The 23,718-nt window shown below is 37.6% G+C and overlaps 4 protein-coding genes across 6 annotated transcripts; 2 read left to right on the top strand and 2 right to left on the bottom strand.

Annotated features, from left to right (window-relative positions):
- Window positions 1–2: 2 nt before the first annotated feature.
- On the bottom strand, window positions 3–1,946 carry LOC137743926 (RGS1-HXK1-interacting protein 1). The gene is made up of 7 exons (XM_068483857.1): window positions 1,590–1,946; window positions 1,295–1,372; window positions 1,096–1,148; window positions 860–996; window positions 703–767; window positions 481–539; window positions 3–346 (listed from the first exon to the last, which is right to left on the bottom strand). The coding sequence occupies exons 1-7, from the start codon at window positions 1,885–1,887 to the stop codon at window positions 257–259; spliced, it is 780 nt and encodes a 259-aa protein (XP_068339958.1). The 5' UTR covers window positions 1,888–1,946; the 3' UTR covers window positions 3–256.
- Window positions 1,947–9,809: 7,863 nt separating this feature from the next.
- Window positions 9,810–14,752, top strand: LOC137742587 (uncharacterized). The gene is made up of 5 exons (XM_068482497.1): window positions 9,810–10,262; window positions 10,384–10,577; window positions 10,687–10,996; window positions 13,306–13,395; window positions 14,143–14,752. Exons 1-5 carry the CDS (start codon window positions 10,167–10,169, stop codon window positions 14,176–14,178), a joined length of 726 nt encoding a protein of 241 aa, XP_068338598.1. The 5' UTR covers window positions 9,810–10,166; the 3' UTR covers window positions 14,179–14,752.
- A 1,830-nt stretch (window positions 14,753–16,582) lies between these two features.
- LOC137743058 (E3 ubiquitin-protein ligase SIRP1-like) lies at window positions 16,583–18,881 on the top strand. Of its 3 annotated transcripts, none has more exons than XM_068482976.1 (2): window positions 16,583–16,746; window positions 17,424–18,881. In XM_068482976.1, exon 2 carries the CDS (start codon window positions 17,453–17,455, stop codon window positions 18,590–18,592), a length of 1,140 nt encoding a protein of 379 aa, XP_068339077.1. In that variant the 5' UTR covers window positions 16,583–16,746; window positions 17,424–17,452; the 3' UTR covers window positions 18,593–18,881. The 3 variants fall into 3 exon arrangements, with proteins under 3 accessions (XP_068339077.1, XP_068339079.1, XP_068339078.1); XM_068482978.1 differs by having other exon boundaries at window positions 16,732–16,868; XM_068482977.1 differs by lacking the exon at window positions 16,583–16,746 and adding an exon at window positions 16,910–17,101.
- A 164-nt stretch (window positions 18,882–19,045) lies between these two features.
- On the bottom strand, window positions 19,046–22,317 carry LOC137743057 (pyruvate kinase, cytosolic isozyme). Its single transcript, XM_068482975.1, has 3 exons — window positions 21,657–22,317; window positions 20,555–21,016; window positions 19,046–20,174 (listed from the first exon to the last, which is right to left on the bottom strand). Exons 1-3 carry the CDS (start codon window positions 21,867–21,869, stop codon window positions 19,362–19,364), a joined length of 1,488 nt encoding a protein of 495 aa, XP_068339076.1. The 5' UTR covers window positions 21,870–22,317; the 3' UTR covers window positions 19,046–19,361.
- Window positions 22,318–23,718: the final 1,401 nt, after the last annotated feature.

Here is a 23,718-nt window from a genome sequence, read left to right as displayed (position 1 = left end):
TAGAGTTACAACCTTTTTATTATTTGATGCAAGCGAAGGGAAAGTTGATAGCCCCTGCTGGAATTACAACCTTTTTATTACAAAACAGAATTACACGGGTGCACTCTTAAAAACAGCATTACCGGGCGAGATTACAAAATATTAGTACTGGTTGTATGCCAACAGAGTCGCCGAAACAAAAATGGGGCGTATATTGCACCCTCTATTTCAGATATCAAAGTTCCCAGATAAATAGCCTTTCAGTCTCTTGTGGTGGTCACACTGGGAGTCCTAATTCTGAAATCTTCATTATGTGTTTGTCCAGCACAGACCTCTGACGTTTCAAGATCGATGTCATTGATGCAACCTAATAAACATGAAACAAAAAGACAGAAGGGCAATCTTACGTAAACATACAAATAAATGCGCAAAGAGAAAGAGAAAGAAAAAAAAAAAAAAAAAAAAAAAGCTACTGAAGGAGATATTTTGTTTTGAACTTGCCTCTGCTCTAAGCTTCAAAGCCTCCCTATTAGGAATTTCCCGCAGCCCATCCATTAAATCTACACAAAAACGTAATAAAAATGAGGGCATGATTCTAGTGTAATGACATCCAAGGCTCAAGGGAAACATAAGAACCCGCAAAACCAGTTTAAATTTTAAAGTCTTTCATTTAACCACATAGCTATAACAAAATGAAATAGGGAAGAATTCATGACCACAAACCTGAAGCTTGAGATTCAACCTTATGAACAGATTTAGATAGGTGTTGGATTTGTCTTCCGACATCCCTGCATGAATTACTTGGATTAATCAAGACACCGACAGACAGCCAACGAAAACATCTATAAGAGAAGCAAAGACTAGTTGAATGAGAGAGTACATGAGATCATTATGGCCATATGTCATATCCTTTTCAGCAAGTAGTGCCCTTTCAAGAAGTTTCTTGCTCTCCTTCTTCATCAAATCAACTGAAAGGTTCAACTCCTTTACACTCTTTTCAGCGCTAAGAAATTGTGCCTGCACATATATTAGTTGTAATTAATATCGGAAGATACGGAAACTAGAGGTAAAGGTTTGGAGATTCTGAGTTTGAAAGGGTATATAGTATATACAGACCTCCTCGCTCTGAAGTCGACGAAATGTCTGGCGAAACAGGAACCTTCTTGGACCTGCACAGTTGTCTTGTTAGTTATTCGGAATGCAAGTAGAAAAATACATCGACTGCAAAGTGGAAATCCCACGTTGAATACCAAATTGTAGGGTTTATCGGACAAAAACCATGACATGTCACTATCTCAGCAAAGTAAAGGAGGACCTGGCAAAACAAGGAAGGCGGCAGTGAGACCAATTCCAAGCGTTGGTGCTGGGTTTTCTATTGCACTCGTCAACCCTTCTGCAATGATTCAATTACAAAATACAAAATATACACACTCACATCAATACATCAATATATGAAATGATTGATGATCAATTTTGGGTACCTATTTACAATTCAATTCAAATAAATTCATGATTCCTGAACAATTCATGAGCATTTAGGCTCTGATGTAAGAATAATCTGATAAATTAGATAAGAAACGAAAGAGTGAATGTATGAATTTTGAGCATACCTTTGATCTTGGTGAAGAAAGCATGCTCGTAGATCCTGTAATTGTCGACGGCTTTGCCGATATACTGGGGCAAGTGATGTTGGATATACCGAGCTGAGCAGACGGCGGAGTCCGTGGATTCCATCACCGTACGCTGCAGATCCTCCGCCATCGTTGCTGCCAATGCCATGTTGGCATTGGAATTGGACGATGCTGATGCTCCCGCCCCCTGTTGGCTATCTTTCTGGTCATTATCAACATTCGTATTCACCTGCTCCCCTTGCTCCGACGGTGACGGCGTCGGCATCGTCTCTGCCATTTCCTTCTTTCTTTTCTAAATGCTTTTCTCAACTTGTGCAAATTTGCTGCGCTTTGCGCCTTTGTCGAATAAGAGGCATTTCGGCTTTTGCTTTGGGCTTTCATTCTCACTCCTCCCGTCATCCACGACGACGCATATGGGCCAAAGCCCAACTTACCAATCAACCTATTTTCACCGGATTCAAGATATTAATGCACCGTTCAAATCAATATAACAACATTCTTTTGACAACCAAAAAGAAAAACTTATTCGAGGAGAAAATGAGAGATATTTTGTTCCACCACATAGAATTATTTTATTTTTTCATTTAAAAGAATTTACATGATACATCAGAACAATCATTTTTAAGATTTAACGATTCCTAAGAGTGAATTTATCCTTTATGGGATTTAATGATTCGAAAGAGAGAATTCATCATTTTACGGTCATTTGATTTGGTATTGGTAGTAGTAATAAAAAAAAAATAACGAATAGAAAGAAATGAACAGTTTGAATTTGTATCAATGACCATTTTTCGTTAGAAGAGAAGGTTCCATGAGAACAGTTATTTATTTCTATTTTCAAGGTACTTCATTTCATTTTTTTTAAGAAAAAAAAAAAGAAGAAAAAAAGTGTGGGGAGAAATGACAATAAAAAATTTCAAAGAGTTAGATTTCATAAATACTAATATTTTTATTCTTTCAAAACTTTGGTTTATGCTTGTTTTGATAAAAGGACAAAACAAAGGTTTATTTGGTTTGGATTTTTAGTCATTATATCTATTCATTGAATAAGTGATGATCCAATGGTTCTTAATTAGGGAATTTTGGGACTTAGACTTAGTTTGAGAGGGTTTTATTGAATGATCGTGATTTTAGTATGGATCTGAGCTTTTAATCAATTCATAGGGTCTTTGGGACTATGACTCCTAATATTTAATATCTTCTAATACTTTATATTGGAATTGAATAAACAAAACACTACAAAGAAAATAAATGGGCCAAACAATTATTTCAGGAAAAAAGATTTTTTAGATCTCTTCCCTTTTTTTCTTTTTCAATTCCCTAGTATCATATCGTAATCTTTTTTACTACAGATCAAATATACCTTTATTTATCCCTTATTTATATTCCCTAAGTGGATTACCTTGAATCACGCATACATTACGTCAGGCTAAGACTATGTAACTAGTCAATGATGACCTTCCATGGATTCGCCTATATAAGCCGCATCTAAGGTTGCAAAAATAGGAGCTTGAATTCTGCTTGTAAATAATCCAAGGAGCATGACAGGTACATGAACTACTTAAGGTACTAAAGAAACAAGAACAACAACTACTAATCCATTAGCTAAAATATTTCCGAAAAGTCAAAAACTAAGCGATAAGGGTTTCGTGGAATCTTCTAAGATGTTAATTGTCACATCCCGGCCTGGGACGGACCACTTCCCGGGCCCGCTCCACTACCGTAGCATAATATTGTCCGCTTTGGGCTTACCATTCTCTCATGGTTTTGTTTTTGGGAACTCACGAGCAACTTCCTAGTGGATCACCCATCATGAGATTGCTCTAGCCCCCTTCTCGCTTAACTTCGGAGTTCCTACGGAACCCGAAGCCAGTGAGCTCCCAAAAGGCCTCGTGCTAAGTAGAGATGTGAATATACATATAAGGATCACTCCCCTGGGCGATGTGGGATGTCACAGTCCACCCCCTTAGGGGCCCGACGTCCTCGTCGGCACATTTCTGGCCAGGGATTGGCTCTGATACCAAATTGTCACATCCCGACCTGGGACGGACCACTTCTTGGGCCCGCCCCCACGATATTGTCCGCTTTGAGCTTACCATTCCCTCACGGTTTTGTTTTTGGGAACTCATGAGCAACTTCCCAGTGGGTCACCCATCATGGGATTGCTCTAGCCCCCTTCTCGCTTAACTTCGGAGTTCCTACGGAACCCGAAGCCAGTGAGCTCCCAAAAGGCCTCGTGCTAAGTAGAGATGTGAATATACATATAAGGATCACTCCCCTGAGCGATGTGGGATGTCACAATCCACCCCCCTTAGGGGCCCGACGTCCTCGTCGGCACATTTCCGGCCAGGGATTGGCTCTGATACCAAATTGTCACATCCCGGCCTGGGACGGACCACTTCCCGGGCCCGCTCCACCACCGTAGCACGATATTGTCCGCTTTGGGCTTACCATTCCCTCACGGTTTTGTTTTTGGGAACTCACGAGCAACTTCCCAGTGGGTCACCCATCATGGGATTGTTTTAGCCCCCTTCTCGCTTAACTTCAGAGTTCCTACGGAACCCGAAGCCAGTGAGCTCCCAAAAGACCTCGTGCTAAGTAGAGATGTGAATATACATATAAGGATCACTCCCCTGGGCAATGTGGGATGTCACATTAATGGGTAAAATGATTGGAGTTGGTTGAATGTATTTACCCAAAGTTCATTGATATCTTTATAAAACAATCGACTTCGATTCTTGAATAATCCACGTCACTTCTACTTTTATTGTAACAAAAGATTCCTTCTTTTTTTTTTATGTGGAAAAGGCATGTATCAATAATTATGATTTTACGTATGGTCCAACGAATTGTTTATCAATGAATGAAGAATATGAACTTTCTACTTATGATCGTTGCGAATTGAATTATAATCAAATTACTTTGGGTCGTTTACCAATGTCAATAATTGACAATTATATAATCCGAACAATTTTGTATACACCTCAAATAAAACAATAAATCTCTTGATTAACGAATAATTTAGAATTACTTTACTAATAACTTCTTCCCCAAAAAATAAAAACTTTACTAGTAACTAATACTAATTAAGGTTCAATTTTGATCTAATAGGGGTTTATCGGGATCAATGTTGCAAGCTTCCAGAATAAAATGGGATCTTCAAAAGGTTGATCATTATGAATGTTACAAAGAATCTGGTTGGGAAGTATAGTGGCAAAAAAAAAAGAGATTCAATAGATGTCTTTCACATCCAACCGAAAAACCTATTATAACTTTTTAATGGCAGTTCCAAAAAAGTGCACCTCAATTAAAAAAAAAAACAAAAAAAAAACGTATTTGTAAAAATATTTGGAAAAGGAAGGGATATTGGGAAGCATTGAAAGATTTTCGTTAGCGAAATCTCTTTCTATGGGAGTTCTAAAAGTTTTTTTGGTGTAACAAATAAATAATCTGAATCGTTCTGATAACTAACAAAGTAATATAATTGTGTTTATAATTCATCTATAAGATTTATAAGTTATAAAAATGATAAATAATATTTATCAATTATAATTAATATTAACATCATAATATTAAAATTAATATAACATCATTATAGCAAAAGAATAAATATTAATATATAATTTAAAAAAAAAAATATATGTATATATATAAGATAAATTACAATATAAACAATATACATTAAAAATAAATAAAAATGAATTAGTCTCATAATGTTTTAATTTAAACAAATAATAAATTGAATTTGAAGCCAAAATTTTTTTTTGTTTCTGATATAGATAAGAATTTTATTGTCTACTAAATTGAATCTTTTGGGTCTTGCAATATCAATAGTTTGATTGTTTCGCTCCTATATCTTCCAAAAGGAAAAAAGATTTATGAGAGTTGTTTCCTGGATCCGAAAGTGAGCAATAACTAAAAAGTGTATCATGCCTGAATCTAACTGGGGTTTGCAATGGTGGAGGAACTGGATCGGAAAAAGAGGGATTCTAGAGTAATGATGAATCGAAGAACACCATGCATTAATGGGTGGTGGGGGCCCACATTGACTACTGTAAGATCCCACATCACCTAGGGGAGTGATCCTTATATGTATATTCCTATCTCTACCTAACACGAGGCCTTTTGGGAGCTCATTGGCTTCGGGTTCCGTTAGAACTCCGAAGTTAAGCGAGTAGTGTGCGAGAGCACTCCCATGATAGGTAACCCACTAGAAAGTTTTCGTGTGAGTTCCCAGAAACAAAACCGTGGAGTTGGGCTCGGGAAGTGATCCCGCCCGAGCCGGGATGTGATAACTATCGTAAGGTCTTTCTTGTAGGTGGTATATTCATAGGTTTTTACTCGATTCATCTTTCATGAATTCCTTAAAACGAAAAAGATTCATTAAAATTCAAGATCTAATATATCAAATAATTCAAAATGCCTTTATAAAATTAATGAGTTTTCGACTCCTGAATATCCAACCTATGAATTAATGTTTTAAAACAGATACTATTTTTCTTTGAATACCAATCAGTATAACTATCATTCTTCTGACACAACAATGCAATTTCACAATCAATATCAAAATGAAGCGTTAGATAATTTCTTTCTTCTTTTATTGTTGCTTGTCGATGTAGAATTTTGTACCATTTAACATAAAATTCCTCAAAATCTTGTAGTATAAGGATTTTCTTCTGTAGAAGCTGAAGATCCAAGTAAAATGTGAATTTGATAGGTTGATTTCCAATAATTTATGAAGGAGATTCTCATATTCTTACAATTCAATTAGACATTACATCTAAAAACATACGTTTTGTGGTTGTATAAGATGTATTTTGTTGGAATCTTTTTTTGTTAGGAATTGGTTGGCCACCTAATAACAAGTAATGACAGTAGATATTATTCAATGAAAGAAAGAGGAACAACGAATAAATAAAAAACAATACAATAAATATTTGTGATGCACACATTATTGTTTAGTCCCCCAAGGGGGTCCTTCGTGACCTAATTACAAAGATTGGTCTTTGTAATATGGAAAGATAAAATGTAAAATCCAGTTTCAATTGATCTTATCGTGCGATACTTTTTTCTTTTCAATTGCAAGATTATGTGAATGAACTACTATTGAGTTCGCTTTAAAGTAAAAAAAAAAAATGCAGAGAAGTGTCGTCCTAAATCTTTTGGGTTGCTTTTTCCAATAAACATTGGTTACATTTCCTTATGTTATTTGTACCAGTAACCGGTTTATGGATGAGTGCTCTTGGAGTGGTAGGTCTGGCCTTGAACCTATGTGTCTATGATTTTGTTTCTTAGGAAATCCATACAATAGAAGATCCTGAATTTGAGACTTTCTACACCAAAAATATTCTCTTAAATGAAGGTATACATGCTTGGATGGTGGCTCAAGATCAGCCTCATGAAAACCTTATATTCCTTGATGAGGTTTTACCCTGTGGAAACGCTTTTTAATGGAACTTTAGTTTTAGCCAGTCATGACCAATAAACCACCGGTTTCCGTACCAACTCAAGATATGATTATTGGGCTCCATGTATTAACGAGGGGAAATAGTCGAGGTATTTGTGTAAATAGGTATAATCTATGTAATCGCAAATATTATCAAAATAAAAGAATTGATGATAATAACTATAAGTATACCAAATAAACTTTTTTTTTTTTTTTTTTTTGTAATTCTTATGATGCAATTGGAGCTTATCAACAGAAAATAATCAATTTAAATAGCCCATTGTGGCTTTGGTGGCGACTAGTTAAACGCGTTATTACTGCAAGAGAAACTCCCATCGAAGTTCACTATGAATCTTTGGGTACCTATCATGAGATTTATGGGCACTATCTAATAGTAAGAAGTATAAAAAAAAAGAAATTGTATATATGTACGAACCACAGTTGGTCATATTTCTCTTTATCGAGAAATCGAAGAAGCTATCTATGGGTTTTGCCGAGCTTACTCATATGTTACCTAATCATATGATATCTAAACTAAGTAATGCTATGACACTCGTGTCATTTTGGGTTTCTCCAGTTCATCTAGGACCATAGCTCCTGAATTTCTATGTGAATCAAGATCGGGAAAAGGAAGTTCTCCAATCATTGACTCAAATCCATTGTCAAACCCCACTCAGCTGAATAGGGAGGTACTTATGGTAGAACGGGTCAATTTGGTCTTTCACAATAAAGTGATAGATGAAACTGCTATTAAACGACTTATTGGTAGATTAATAGACCACTTTGGAATGACATGTACATCACACATCCTAGATCAAGTAAAAACTATGGGGTTCCGACAAGCCACTGCTACATCCATGTCATTAGGAATTGATGATCTTTTAACAATACCTTCTAAGGAGTGGCTAGTCCAAGATGCTGAACAACAAAGTTATATTTTGGAAAAACGCCATTATTATGGAAATGTACACACGGTAGAAAAATTACACCAATCTATTGAGATATGGTATGCTACAGGTGAATAGAGCCATATGGCATGTATCCACACATTGGAAAAGAATTAATAGAAAAAAAAATCGAAATTGATCGATATATTTCTTGAAACAAACAAAAAGGAAACGAAAGATGAAACATAAACCCTGGATCAACTAAGCCCTCTTGGGAACTTGTTTAAGAATAAGAAAGAGGAATCTCATGTAAATACCACGGAATAAGGTTTGTCCTATTCATGGGGAATTCGTAAAAATTTAATTCCAAAAATAGAAAGTTCGAAAGAATTGAGATTTTTTGGAGATTTGATACAGTTACTAATTCATGATCTAGCATGTACAGAATGAAAACTTCATTCTCGATTCTACGAGATTTTTTATGAAAGCCTTTCATTTGCTTCTTTTTTATGGAAGTTTTATTCCTTCCTTTCAAGGAAAGGGTTGTAATGGATTGAGTAGATTTCTTAATTTTGTTTTATTCATTATTTAGGTCGATAAACTAAATCAAACAGTTATGTGAGTGAAAGAAAACAACTTATATATAAATTCGTAGTAAAAAGACTGATTCTCATTTTCTATGTATAAGAGTTAGAGAGTTAAGCGGAAATAAACACAAATAGAAGACATTGGTTCCCCCAAGATTGGTTGATTAGTCATCCTGATTTGAAACGGGTTTAAAAGATCAACCGTGTTGAGTTTCACTATCATTTTTATGTATTAGCATAACAGGGGATTGAGCAAAAACGAGTGGATGGTCAGAAACACAACATATGTAAAGGATTAGTAATGGAGAAAAATGACATTTTTACATAATATACAAACAAAGAATACTAATTGGGGCTTTAGGTTGGTAGAAATGATCGGGCAATACTCTTAATGACACGACTCCAATCCAGAATATACTTATATCCACCGATTTAATAAATAATTATTTGAAACGAATTAATCATTTACTTTATTTTGAAAACCCTTTTTCTCAAAAATAGAAAGAAGAATAGGAAATGAAGAAAAGGATATACTTTTGTTAAGGAAGATATCTCGGGATAATTCGTCAATATTGTAAATTGATTCTTAGTTATTTGATTTCCTATTTAGTTCATAATTAGCGTTGTTCGTAAGCAATAGAATAGGGATCCTGATGTATAGCCTTTGTATAAAGCTGTAACTCTAGCTTGATGAATATACAAGAAAACATTTCACAATCCTACCTTTCGTATGAACTTTATTTATTCTTTGTTACTTTTATTTTTTCCCATATACATATTAATAGATATATAATTTGTGTCATAATTAATTAATTAATATAGAATTTTTTTTCGTCCACGAAATCAATGGATTATTGATATTTTTACAAGAAGTATTTTATTGAACTGTTAAGTTATTACTGAACAAAAAGAATTGAAATTATTATTGATTCTTCAAATCTAAATCAGGATGTAGCAGCCTTTTATTGGTAGTAGAAGGGAGGAGAAAAAGAGATAAGGGAGGACAAAGGAGAGTGTGGAAGTCAGGGTGATCGGCTGATATCGATTCATATTTGTTTTAATTTATTTTTATTTTTATTTTTTCACATTACTTAGGAGCAAAATGGATAGTTTAGGAGGAAAAAAATTTAAGTCGGGTGTATACATCACTCTAAATAAAGTTTCCCTAACCTAATGGTCAAATGACAACAAAAAAAAAAATTGGTAAAATTAGGTACCTGCCTACTTGTAGAGGAGAGTGAAAGGGGTAAAAAGGCCAATTAGCTAAGTGGGAAAAAAAGAAAGCAGAAAGAAGTGAAAGGGGGAAGAAAGAAAGAAACAGAAACGAAACTGAGTTGAGAGAGAAAATTAGCAGAAGTTAGTGACGAGGAGGAGGAAGACGAAAACGAAGAGATGAGTTGGCCTCAAACTGCCTGGCAAATGAGAAATTAGACCGACCCTTAAAGGCCCCTACATCAATTCACGTAATGCTCATTTGTTTACGACAGGCTTTGTGAATCATAACCAGAAGAAGAGTGAAAGAAAGAAAGAAAGAAAGAAGGAAGAAGAAGATTAGCGAGAGAGAGAGAGAGAGAGAGAGAGAGAGAGAGAGGCGGAGGGTGGAACCGGGGCAGAGGATAGGAGGTAGGAGGTGTTTATGATGCTTTGCGATTCATTGCGTGATCGAATACAGCCATGGCTTCGTGATTACGACAGGCTTCAGTCATTGGCCGTCATTCTCCTCTACATTCAGGTTCTTCCTTTCCTTTCACTTCGTCTTCGTTTCAATTACAAAACCAAATCAATACGAATGAATGATTGATTCATATAACAATATTAAAGATCCATCCTTTGATGCATGCATGTATGTATAGATTGGGTGCGCATTGGTGGGTTCGCTGGGTGCACTGTACAATGGGGTTTTGCTGATAAATCTGGCCATTGCATTGTTCGCCCTTGTCGCAATCGAGAGCAGCAGTCAGAGCCTCGGCCGCACATACGCCGTCCTTCTCGTCTGCGCCATCTTCCTCGATGTTTTCTGGTTCATTCTCTTCACCCACGAAATCTGGTAATTCACTCTTCCCCCAACATTTTCCCTTTTGCATTTTGATGTATGTATATGTACACATGTATGCTTGATTCTGGTGCTTTTGTGTTTGTAACTATGTGTTGTGCAGGAACCTTTCTCGCCGGAGTGGGAGTAATACAACTTTGTACATCTTCTCCGTAAAGCTCACTCTGGCCATGCAAATTATCGGCTTTTCCATCAGGTTATCCTCCTCCTTGTTATGGATTCAGATCTACAGGTTGGGCCTTTCCTATGTAGACACTAGTGCAACTCCTAGAGAAGCCGATTTTGATTTAAGAAATAGTTTCTTGAGTCCTAGTACTCCCGTTGTACCGCGACAAACTTCAGATTCTAGTGATGCTATAGGAGGCGCTATCTATGATCCTGCGTATTACTCCTCACTCTTTGAAGATGGTCAGGTCAGTCCTCTCTCTCTCTCTCTCTCTCTCTCTCTCTCTCATTACATGCCTACTCAAATTTTCATTTCTCATTGTTCTTCTCTTGCATCTACAATTGGAATATGTCATCACCTCACTTTATTAGCATCTGTAGTTTAACAAACTTACTATGGAGCATCTTCATCTTATTTTGTATTTCTATTTACAAACTGTATAGTTTCACCCACTATATCTGTTTAAAATCTCGTATAATCCATGCTTCCTTAAAGGTGGCTCATTCAAAGAAACGCGTGTTGTTACCTCATCCAGTGTATATGTTCATCTAAAACCTCATTTTAGTTTACTTTGGAATTGGTGGAAACTTTGTTTAGCAGCGAGTATCATTGCAAACCTAACCGAAGTTTTCCACCACCGATCTTCATGGATGTTAACCTCAGCAGATAGGAAAAGTGAGGATTCCGTAATTTTTTGTTTTCATATAAGAACCAAGAAGTTGGAGTATACAATTGTAGGACAAAATATAGTGAGGCTAGTGACGTACAAGATTCTATGAATATCTACCTACAAGACAACAGTAAAGTTCTTTTTGAAGATTAACGAGTCTCACTCTTCCAAGGAAACTATAACAATCAAGTCTAGTATAGCTTCAAAATGGTGTGATGGAGAAGGTAGCTGGAGCACTAAGATTTCAATGGTTGCAATGTATCATGTACGTACCTTGGTCTGTGAAATATAGATGGCCATCAAAGTCCACTTGGAGGCAAGAATATTCATAAGGGGACATGAAGATTGCATACCATGAACAGTGCTATCCTTGACATTCATGATTTATAAATTTTGCTTCCCACTTGGTTAAGGAACGAAATTCTAATTGGGCTTCCTTGAAAAGAGATGTAATGTGTCTGTTCTGGACGTATGTTCACTGTGGGAAAGTTTTCTGCTCTGTTAACATTTGCATTCTGGCAGAGGGCTGAAAGGTTTGACATCAATTGCTGTAAGTGGGTCTGGATTCTAGACAACCATGCATGTTGGTCTTCGATTTTCCAGGGGAATTAATGCCACTGGTGGCCCAAAACATTTTCTTTAAATAAGTAAAGGTCCTGTGCATCAAAGGAATCATGCCGGATTTTGGATGATGGGCTAGGCAAGAGTTAAGAGTTGATGATCTCACCGTGCTACCCCATAAACCCTTGCTAAAATTGGCTTCGATAATTGAGTCACTGTGGTGACCACAAGAAGGGTCTTTTGTGACTGTTTGTGTGGCAATTGAAGAAGAGGGGTTCTATGCAATTTGTTCTCTCCTCCACTTTGATCTGAGTTCATCATGGCGGTGTGCAATCACAAAAATGTAGACTTGCTCATATAATAGTGAAAGATTCAAGAAATCAAAGACAAACTCTGCAAATACTTTTGTGTCTATCCATCCAATGAATGAACATGTTCTTAACACAAGTTTTGTTGTAGTCTAATGTTTGTTGACTTGGCTTTGTGCATCATGATTTAAGCATAGGACATATTGATTAGAAATACACTGATGCATTTGACGATGTAAGAAGGCTTTTATTCAGATCCTTGTTTGGGATGTGAGAATGTTTTCCTCCACTTCTGATTTTTATTTGTTTATTTGTTTTGTTGGGGTTGGGGCATCATTACTGTCACTTCTTCTTCCAGCTAGATTCTCGTTTACGTATAGTTATAACAAAATAAACAATAATGGTCATAATAATCTAAAAGGAAGGAGGTTGTCAAAAACCACCTAACACGAGATTGTGCAAATATGTACATGGAAGAAGACAAGAAAGAAAACCCGTATGTAAAGTTAGAGGAACAACATTTATGGTGTGTACCAAGAACTCTGTGGCAGTAAAGCCTTTAGGTAGATTCAGAAATCATAATATGGAAAGGTAATTGGGAAAGGAGTAAAGGATTTAATTTTTCTATTAACGTCATTGAGGGTTAACTCAAAGGAATGAGTATGTTAAGGTGTCTTCGGCTTAGGTGTCTATGAAGTCGCATGATAATAAAAAGAAAAAAGAATGCTAATGTTTTCATATTGCATCTTGTTATGGTTCTGTGCGTGATGGTTTTTACAGTAATCAACCTGGGGAAAGAATGAAAGGAATATATGGTGTACTTTTGCAACACCTAGTTTGGAGAATTACATTTTGCTATGATGTGAACTACTGAGATTTATGTTGGTGTTTGAAATTTGGAACTGCTGATATGTTCTGTTTCCTTAGATATTCATAATACTGTTCTTTTCTGTTAGAAGGTAGCAACGAATGTTCGTCATCCGTTACTAAATTGAAACCTCTGTTATTTGTCTCTAGGGAAAATATTGCAGTGGCAACGGATCCACTTCTGCTGTCGAAGCTTCTAAGACAAAACCATCCGTAGTCCGATCGTTTCAGTTCGTAGATGTAAGTATCCATGAATATGTTTCTGACCAGTTATATGAAATTTGGTAACATGTCTGGTGACGCGGGTGTGATCCCCACTATTATACCATTTGGTTAGTTTATTTGATATAGAAGATCTCATGGTTTCTTTCTCACCCTTCTGTTATCTCCCAGCAACACCAACTGGCCAAATATTCAATCCACATGTTTATCTACGTTGAGTACTTGGTTGGGTGGCGTTTTGAGGTTGTTTTCTTGGTTTTGACAGACAGATTTCTCAATTGGAAATTTGGATAATTCATTTGTGCACCTTCCTACACAAGATTTGATTGTATGATGGTTTGTGGTTGTAATATAACATTACCCATACTCGTATCATGTGCAAGCACCATAAATCTTGTGTAAAATGATTTTAGTCACCCAGCTGACAAGGCCTTTTTATTACCTCATTAGTAGTTATGCTCCTCTGCTGCTTTCTTATTCCTTTTCAACAAGACATTCCAAAATTTTCGTGGCTCATGCATTCTTTCGGCCACCACATTTTGCTACATATGCCATTTAACTATTAGTCATGTACAGGGCAGATTGTCATCAGGTAGCTCTGTGCATAGTAGAAGAATATATTAGACTGTCCATATCGGGGCTGTGACTGTTACCCGCTTTTGGTTAATAGGATTTTGTTTTAATTATAAAAATCTGTTATGGTTATTATTTCATCCAGATGAAATGTCATCTTTGCTTCTTCTAACTCGATTTGAAACCGCGCAGGAGGAGAAGGCAGCAAGCCAGCCTAGTTCAGTTTAATTTTGAGTGTGCCATCTCTGTCTTCTTTACGGATCAACTCCCCTAGCTAGTTGTCTAGAGGACCTTTCAAATGATGTAGTCGCTGCGGCGAGATTGTGTTCGGGAGTGGGCCTTGTACAGTCGGATCACATATAATTGCATTTTCATTTTGCCCGGATGAGGATGGGAAGCTGTTGATCAGATGAACGTGTTAAAAGGAGAAGCACGTGGTCCATGTGGTTTGGTTTGGTATGCCAAAAGCTTTGGATCAAGATCCAAGTCCAGTGGTACATGCGTATGAACATTGTCGGATATGGAGTCGTGTTAGCGTGTTGGCTTGACCACGCAGCAATCGGACATGTGGGTGTTAGTTGAGTTGACAATAGGAACCATGAGAAGGCAATTGCCTATTGTTCCCCTAATAGCATTTGTTCCCCCTATCAATGGAGCTTTGTTTTTCTGTTGGATTTTACACCCCCTTACAATGTCATTCGCTACATAATTGCAAGAGGTTTTTTTTGTCCCCAAGTACGTACGCATGTAGAAAATTTATGACACAAAAATTTTGGATAGTTCGCGGATGGAAGGGAGTAGTGTCTTGGGGACTTGGACTTGTTTGTTCTTGCTAAGGAAAAAGGGGTTTCGAAATTCCATCGCCCCTTCCTTTTTTTTTTTTTTTTTTTTGTTGGTATAATATAATTGATGCTTTTCGAATCATGGACATGGGAGGAATATATTGACGTTTTAAATAGTGGGTTGAAAAAGCGAGTGAGCATTCTCCTTCATTTACATTGTTTTGTTAGCGTGGGACAAATTGAAAGCCGGCATACCAGCCAGCATTATAGATTCCTTTTTTTTAATGGCTAACTTTGGATTTATAAGAGGCACAGTCTTAGCTAACTAATTTCGTTACGTGTTCAGATTTGTTGCTACGTGTTAGCTTCCTTCGCTCAGAGCTCAGCACCATGCTAAAAGATTCACTCACGAATATGTGCTTTTGCTTCTTGAGACAAAAGATTCGCCAACGATGTGTGCTTTTGCTTCCTCAGACTTGAGACTTGAGACTTGAGACTTGAGACTTGAGAGATAGTGGAAAGTAACGAAGTAGGAATGAGACGTCAAAAGGGGCAGCGGGCAGGGGAGGGGGCCATGAGGCAGAAGCTTTAATTGTTTATGAGAAGACGTGTCGGCCATTTGAATGGATTGTCATTAGTCAACGTTCCCATAATAATCTATTCTATTCAATTCAATTATAAGGAATTAATTATATGACCAAATTGGATCAATGAATTAAAAGTATGTACACTTTTGATATAATGGAGAGTATGGGTTAATTTCATTTGAGATGCACGGTGGTCATATATAGAATCGGATCTGCTCCAGACGTTAGTGTGTGGAGTTTAAGGATCAATTAATCTATATTGTACAAATTGAATTCAACGGTCTTCATTAACTTATTTTTCTGGTATACCACACACGCTCTGATTTTTTTTTACACATCAATTAACGGTTTAGATGGATTGATTCTTAGGTTCCGGACACTAAGCTCCAATTCCGTCATATATTACAAAACATAATTTTATATTATAATATAATCGTATGCTTACAAGGTGTACTGTTTAGACAAAAATACTGATGAAAATTGGTTAAAATAATTGACGCTTCACATTAAATCTAATTAGGATACCAAATTTATCATATTCTTAATTTAAAAATCAAAGCTCCCGTGTGATTACAATTTAATGGCTATTTCTGTTTGCTGCCAATTTCAATCTAAATGCAAATGCGTAATTAGCTCATTATATTTTTGTTTTGTGTCAAAAACTATATTTGCTGCATATATTCATATACAATAATCAACTTCTTTTTCCACCAAAAAGAAAAGCACTGTTATTTAATTTTGGTAGACTAAAATTGGATATGAAGGGTTCTTAATATAGGAAAAGAAAAATAAAATAAGAAGCGAAAAGAAATCAAACGATTGGCTTCGGATTGGAATGGGATTTTTGGGACTGGGAGTCTTCAAAAACAATGAATGACAGACTGCCACCAACAACACAACACGTTTAAGGAATATTTTATTTTTTCCGACAGATAAAATGAAAAAATAAAAATGTATTTTATTTTTTATTTTAAATCACAAAAAGAATTATTATTAACACTTAAAAAATCTTATTTGACATTTTAGAATTTTCATAATTAGAAAAAAAAATACATTTATGAGAATTGTAAAATAAAAATTTTGAAGTGCTAATAACAATTTCCATCACAAATATCCAATTCCAATTCATGGGAACAAACAAAAACAAAGAAAAAAAAAGAAAATAAACGAACGGTGGACCAGTAATTTATATTGCAATTTTTTTAAAATAAAGCAGTAGAATAAAAATAATGGAAGGAAATTAGCAAGTTGGAAACTTGGAAAGGGAATGGGATAGAGAAAGTGGGGAGGGGGAGAGAGAGAGAAGGAGAGGGACAGAGAGAGGGGAAGGGTTGGTGGAATCTTCTTCTTTCCCTCAGTTTTCTCTCTTTTGCAGCTCCAAAACGAAGGAGGAAGGAGACGTAAAATTCTGTTTGCTGAGCATTTGGGTACAATTCTTCGATTTCTATCTTTCTTTCTGAATTATCATTCATATATTTATTTCTTTTAAAAAAAAAATTTAATTTGACCTCCCGCTGCTGCTGCGGTAACAGATAGGAGGAGGAGGAGGGTAAGTAATTAGCAAATTAATTACTTTCAGTTTGCGTGTCGAATATCATCTTCTTCTTCTTCTCCTTGAATTTTGATTATTATTATTAATTATTGTTGGTAAATACTAGATATATAGCTGGGTCTTGAAATATTTATAAACGGACACACACGATTTGATTTCTCAAGCTCTGCGCTTTTGCTCTTGCTCTTGTTCCTCGCTCGTCTTCTCCCCTCCAATTTTGTTTACTTTTGGTAAGAATGAAGGTTCAATTCTCCTCAGTCTCCGTCTCCGTCTGCGTACCTTTTTTTTTTTTTTTTTTTTTTTTTCCTGTTTTTATTTTTACCCCACCTTTCCAGAAGATTTCTTTTGTGTGGTTCATCGGAGATGCTCTGCATATTTTCTGCTTCGTGGACCTGTCAAATTCTGAATTTTATTGTATAATTATTCCTGAAAATTAAATTGTGTGTGTGTGTTGGGGGGTTGAAGGGCAATATTGTTATGATGGCTTAGATCTGAAGTCAGGCTAAAATCTTGATCTTTTTGGTAATTGATTTTGATATGGTATTGTGACAGTGACTGAAGAAATAAACAAAGAAGGAGAGATGGAGGACGCAATTGCAGCAAGGTATTGGTGCCACATGTGTTCTCAAATGGTGAATCCCATCATGGAAATAGAAATGAAATGCCCCTTTTGCCAAAGCGGATTTATTGAGGAAATGAATGGCACTACGAGGGATAATCAAGAGGCTGACTCTGATTTTGGATCCGATCGAGCACTCTCCCTCTGGGCTCCGATCTTGCTTGGCATGATGAACAATCCCCGTCGTCGTAGAAGATTAAGACGACTAGACTTTGATGAAGATGATGATGATGACAATGACAATGATGAAGGTGAGACTCGCCAGGGCAGAGACACTGAATTGGACAGAGAACTTGAATCAATCATCCGAAGGAGGAGGAGAAGCTCAGCTTCTTTTCTACAGCTGCTTCAAGGCATTCGAGCTGGCTTGGCATCTGAATCTGAGAATTCTGAGGGTGATAGGGATAGGGATAGAGGGAGAGAAAGAGAACGGGAGAGGGAGCGTGTAATTCTTATCAATCCTTTCAATCAAACCATCATTGTTCAGGGATCTTACGATTCGAATCAGGGTCAAATCAACAATCACACCCCTATCAGTTCATTAGGCGATTATTTCATTGGGCCTGGTTTGGATTTGTTGCTGCAACATTTGGCAGAGAATGATCCTAATAGGTATGGGACTCCGCCAGCACAAAAGGAGGCAGTGGAAGCGCTGCCCGCTGTGACAATCAAGGAGAATATGCAGTGTTCAGTGTGCTTGGATGATTTTGAGGTTGGTGTAGAAGCCAAAGAGATGCCATGTAAGCATAAGTTTCATAGCGGGTGTATTCTGCCATGGTTGGACCTTCATAGTTCCTGTCCGGTTTGCAGGTTCCAGTTGCCTACTGATGAATCAAAGCGTGATTCAGATATTTCCAGGACCAGCAGTAACTCGAGGGAGAGTGAAGAGATTGGCGATGTTGGTGGTGGTGGTGGTGGGGAAGAGGGAGATGGGGATGGGGATGGGAGAAATGGAAACGGGAGAAGGTTTTCAATTCCGTGGCCTTTCAGTAGTCTGTTTTCTCACTCAGGATCTCAGTCGGGTGGCAGTGGGGGAAATTCATCGTCAGCAGCAGCGAATGCAACTGGAAGTGGAAGTGCTTCTCAAACAGAAGAGAATTGAGTATATTTTTCAATTATTTCAGTTGGTGTATGATGTTCTTGTCCGTTACGTGGCTTCAATCGTTTTCTACGCTGCTGGTGTACATAGTATCTTACTTGAATGTGAATCATGGAATGTTCGAATTGTGTTTTTTGTTTTGTTAGAAGGATGGTCATTTGTAGATGTTTTGGCCTCCTACCCAGTACGACAAGAACTACTCATGTTGCTATATATACATGATATGTGAGTGAATTGCTTTCTCAACTTATGTTGCTATATTTACGTGATATGCGAGCGAATTGCTTTCTCATTTTTTTGCTGTTGCACTTAGTGTCATTGTCTCGTATAGATGCCATGAAACCTTGAATTGGTATTGAATCGTACGCAGGCAGAACTCAGAAGCCAAGCCATTGAGAACCGAACTGAATTTGTATCATATGCGTAGTTCAAACTCTGCATCTTGTCGTACCAGTATTAAGTACAAGTGGTGGAATAAATAACATCAATATATGACATACATAACATGCATAACTCAATAATAAGGAACCATGTTCAGCAAAAGATCCTATTAGTAAACGTATTGCATAAAGTCCCATATCGCAACATCGGCAAATTGTGTAGCTATCAAAGCCTGCTCATCACATACACTGATGACGGCGGTAGATGTAGATGTTTTTTGCATCCAAAAACACATATTAAACGAGGCAAGTCAAAATCATAAGCATTGTCATTGGCTAATTTTGAGAACGCCAAAAAGGAAAGGATGACATAACAAATCATCGGATGAACATCACTTCACGGTCAAGATCTTGATCACTGATGCAGTTCCATCACGGTGCAGAGCCACAACAGCATCTCCGTTCTTGCAGAGCCCCTTTGTCTTGGCATGTTGAAGGGCAAAGTCCAGTGCCGCTTCGGTTGTCTCTGCATGAGAGGCCCTAGAAGATCCCGCGCTTAGAACTGGAACCAACCCACGGAAAATCAGACTATGCCTTGCTGGAGCTTCATCACTGCATGACCAGTCAAATGAATCTGTCTTGATCTCGGGGACAACAACAGACAGTATAGGCATGCCAGGTCTGTACTTGGCCACCAGCTTTGCGGTACTTCCTCCTCTGGTTAGGACCAATATAAGAGCTGCTTTGGATGAGTTGGCTGTTTTAACGGCCGAAGAAGCCAGACTCTCTAGCGGGCTCATAGGCACGGGGGAGTGTTCCATAATCCTTTTGAAGACATCTCCATAATGAAGGGTGCTTTCTGCTTCTACGCAGATTTTTGCCATGGTCCGCACTGCAAGTTCAGGGTATGCCCCTGCAGCAGTCTCGCCACTTAGCATCACACAATCTGTGCCATCTAGAACGGCATTGGCAACATCAGTAGCTTCAGCCCTAGTTGGACGGGGAGATTTGATCATTGACTCCAACATCTGTGTTGCCGTGACCACAGGTTTTCCTTGGATGTTGCACTTGTAGATCATCACTTTCTGTGCAAGGAAGATCTTTTCAATTGGAATTTCCATTCCAAGATCACCTCGTGCCACCATGAATGCATCTGATTGTGCAAGGATGTCATCAAAGTTTGCCACCCCTTCCTGATTCTCAACCTACCAATCAAATTTTCAAGTAAGAACCAAAGGAAGGAAACAAAAGGTGAAATTCAACTGTTAATAGTATCTATATAAGAGGGTAGATACATTGCTAACAGTTGCATAGTTTTATGAAACCCTAAAAAAACCATCCACATAATGCCACTGCCAGTAAACCTTTTTTATAGACATGATTTTAAGCTAAAAATAAATCGGTTCATAATACTTTGCATACCAAATGGCACCAAGAAGAAGTAGTCCCAGTTGCAAAATTGCAATCACTGATTAATCCAGGCAAGACAAACTTGTACTAGGTTCTCTCTATAGTCAAAAGCAGTAAAAAGAAGCAGAAAATCCAAAATGGCTCAGTTTATCTTGTCTTTAATAAGGGAGCTTACCTTTGACATGAGAAGGATATTCTTAGAATGCTTTCCAAGGAGCTTCCTGACCTCCACAAGATCAGAACCTTTCCGGACAAAAGACAGTGCAATCATGTCAATCTTATTTGGAACACCCCACTTGAGAATATCTTCTTTGTCTTTCTCTGTTAAGGTTGGGAGATCCACAACGACCCCAGGAAGATTAACGTTCTTCCTCTCACCAAGAACTGCAGAGTTCTCACAGCGGCATTGAACCAAACCCTTTTGCTTGTCACAAGACAAAACCATAAAGGAGATGGTGCCATCAGCACATAGAATCATGCTCCCTGGCTTGACATCCTTAGCCAGCTTTTTGTAACTCATACAAATCATATTTGCATCACCCTTGAGGGTATAGTCAGTGGAGATGGTGATCTCTTGGCCCTGTTTGAGCTGGACAGGTTTCTCATCTTTGAGAAACCCCGTTCGAATCTCTGGACCCTGTGGTGGTGAATTTGAGAAACAAACAAACAATCAATCAGGAATTAGTCAAAGCTTCCATAATCTAATCCATTTGTGTAAAAGTGGGCACTAGTATGTGCTATTAGCAATTTAGCATTAGTGAATCTAGAGTGGACAGTGATCTATTTATCATTCTACTATTCTAGTCATCGTTTGCTGGCTAGGATTGTACTGGATTATATAACTCTGCTAGATTCAAAGCAGGTTGAAGGAGCAAATGGAGGCCAATCCAATCAAATCCAATCCAATCCAATCCAATCCAATCCAATCCAATCCCATCCTAGGCAGAAAAGTTTCCAAAAATGTGCGTCCCAAGGCCTAACCTACAAACTAAGGGAGGGAAGAAATTCATTGCACACCCATTAACAGAGAGAGGGAAGGAAGGGGGAATGTGTAAGTGTCTGCAAATTTTCTAAAAATGAAAAAAAATCAAACACAAATTATTAAAACTGTGAACCCTAAACACAAAGAGAGCAAACAAAACAGAGATACAAACAGAAAAGTAGCAAATAAGCAGCAGCAATGCATGTTGTATTGTATGCTTGAGAATCCGAGAAATTCGGATCAGATGGGATCGGAAGGATGAAAGGAGGGATGAAAGGAGAGAAGAAAGGCAGACCTTGGTGTCGAGCATGACGGCGCAGAGGATGCCGGTGGATTCCATGGCGGCCCTGAGATTGTTGAGGGTCTCCTGATGGTACTCGTGGGACCCATGGGAGAAGTTGAAGCGGGCGACGTTCATGCCGGCCCTCAGCAGCTTCTCCACCATCGGAACCGACCGCGATGCGGGTCCAAGGGTGCACACGATTTTGGTCTTGGGCCTCTGATCCATTTTTTCCCTGAATTTCTTCTGCTTCTCTCTCTGTTGGTATTTTGGAGGAGGAGTTGAAAGAGAGTTGGTTGTATTGTGGGAAAATATGCCAACGGCGATGTACTTGTCAATGACTCCGGATCGACTCCGACTCTCTATCTCTCTTGAATAAAATGATGTATTATATAAAATATAATAATAGGAAAAAATAAAGTGGCCCTTTGATTTGCGAATACCGAATACCGATTACCGATGGTGGGAATGGAAGGGAGCAAGTAGACCGAGAAACAAGCGTGAAGCGTGAAGCGTGAAGCGTGTTCGCCGATGCCTCTCGGTGTTTTTCCTTTTCTTTCTTCTCTCTTTTTAATTATTATTATTTACTTTTTATAAGAATTTAATAATGAGAACGGTAAACAAGCATAAGGAAGCATATTCTTCCTGCTGCTTGGGCAACAAGCTGGCCTATTCTATCAGCCCAAGGAAAGGCCAATTAAAATTTAAATATACGAACCAACAAATAAAGTCATTTATTTGGGGCCTTGGCCTTGAGATATGAGAATCTTATGCTATTTTAATTCGGTTTCTGATACTTATACAGGTCAATTTACACTAATAATTCTTGTAGTTTATTCGAGTTTGAGCTCTTGTTTGTCTACTTTTTCTTTTCACGCTTTATAATTTTGATTTGTTTTCACTTTTAGTCAAATTCGTCAGCTAAGTTTGTATTCTCTTTTTTTTTTTTTCATGTATTTTTGTCACATCTTTTCATTTGTAAACCCCTAATTGAAAGAAAATTTTGCCTAAATTGAAAAAAAATGTGCTAATAATAAAATGAAACCATAAATACGAGTATAGATAAATACAAATAAAAAAAACTAGAACGACGAAAGTGAAAATCCAAGTAACCTAAATAAGTTATTCTATTGTTTGTCCACCAATCTGGAATGTTGAACATCATGATTTAGGCTTCTTGTTGTATTGTTTCTAATATTTCTAATCTATAGGAGCAAAAATGCACCAATTAAAACTTTTTATGCGTATTATTTTAGTTTATAATTATAGGTATCCCAGCCCAGCTCAGCCTTTCTATGAGGACCGACGAAGAAAGGGAATGCTTCTATTTCTAATTTTCAATTACTACGAACGTCGCACTCATGCCAAGTCAACAATGGCGTCAATACAATCGAATACCAATGGGCATCAATATTACCCAATCTCTGCTCTCAGTGACATTTGTCTGTTCCTTTCTTTTGCAGACACAAACAAAAACTCCATTTGTTTTCTAGTCATGTATTAGAATAGTTAGGAAATTGGAAGTTAGGTAGGCAGGCAGGCAGGCAGATCTTGGCATTGTTCGTAGTTGAGAGTATGTAAAACTACCGTCTCTTCAAAGCTGACCCACTTGTGCTCGGTTTGGCACACCCTTGTATTCGTTAAAACTTTTCACAGAAAGAGAAACTTACACACACCTGTAATACAGACACAATAACATCTCTAGTCATCCTTGTGTGTTGAGTGTATGTATTAGCTGTTAGTTTCTGACCGTAGCACTTATCATGTGACTGACATGTTTATATGGAAGGAGGTCAAAGCTTTTCTGCGTGCGTTGAAGAGCAGAGTGCATTGCAGAAATACAAGTGGAAATGTGTTAGGAGGCTTACATCTCGTCTCCCGCCTCGTGCGGTGCTTATTTCAGCACACCTCCATTTGGTTCGATTGTGACTCCTAACCGCTGAGTCACGAGTCGCAAATAAGCCCTATTAATTATCAAGCTTTCAAGATCTGGTTTTGTCTCCGAAACCAAACCCAGCAAAGTCCTCCATTCTAATTCCTATGGGCACAATTGGGCAATTGGGCAATTGGGCAGGCA

The sequence above is a fragment of the Pyrus communis genome, chromosome 8 (genome assembly GCF_963583255.1).
Source record: "Pyrus communis chromosome 8, drPyrComm1.1, whole genome shotgun sequence".
Taxonomy (NCBI): Eukaryota; Viridiplantae; Streptophyta; class Magnoliopsida; order Rosales; family Rosaceae; genus Pyrus; species Pyrus communis.
The sequence above is the reverse complement of the archived record's forward strand: the minus strand, read 5'-3'. Positions and strand labels throughout refer to the sequence as shown.

Coding starts and splice junctions, on each gene's coding strand:
- LOC137743926 (XM_068483857.1), bottom strand. CDS start 1,887: ATGGCAGAGACGATGCCGACGCCGTCACCGTCGGAGCAAGGGGAGCAG. Junction 997..1,095: donor GTCGACTTCAGAGCGAGGAG/GTCTGTATATAC, acceptor ATATATGTGCAG/GCACAATTTCTTAGCGCTGA. Junction 768..859: donor TATGGCCATAATGATCTCAT/GTACTCTCTCAT, acceptor TAATTCATGCAG/GGATGTCGGAAGACAAATCC.
- LOC137742587 (XM_068482497.1), top strand. CDS start 10,167: ATGATGCTTTGCGATTCATTGCGTGATCGAATACAGCCATGGCTTCGT. Junction 10,578..10,686: donor CTCTTCACCCACGAAATCTG/GTAATTCACTCT, acceptor TGTGTTGTGCAG/GAACCTTTCTCGCCGGAGTG. Junction 13,396..14,142: donor GATCGTTTCAGTTCGTAGAT/GTAAGTATCCAT, acceptor GAAACCGCGCAG/GAGGAGAAGGCAGCAAGCCA.
- LOC137743058 (XM_068482976.1), top strand. CDS start 17,453: ATGGAGGACGCAATTGCAGCAAGGTATTGGTGCCACATGTGTTCTCAA.
- LOC137743057 (XM_068482975.1), bottom strand. CDS start 21,869: ATGGATCAGAGGCCCAAGACCAAAATCGTGTGCACCCTTGGACCCGCA. Junction 21,017..21,656: donor CCGTCATGCTCGACACCAAG/GTCTGCCTTTCT, acceptor TCACCACCACAG/GGTCCAGAGATTCGAACGGG. Junction 20,175..20,554: donor ATATCCTTCTCATGTCAAAG/GTAAGCTCCCTT, acceptor TTTGATTGGTAG/GTTGAGAATCAGGAAGGGGT.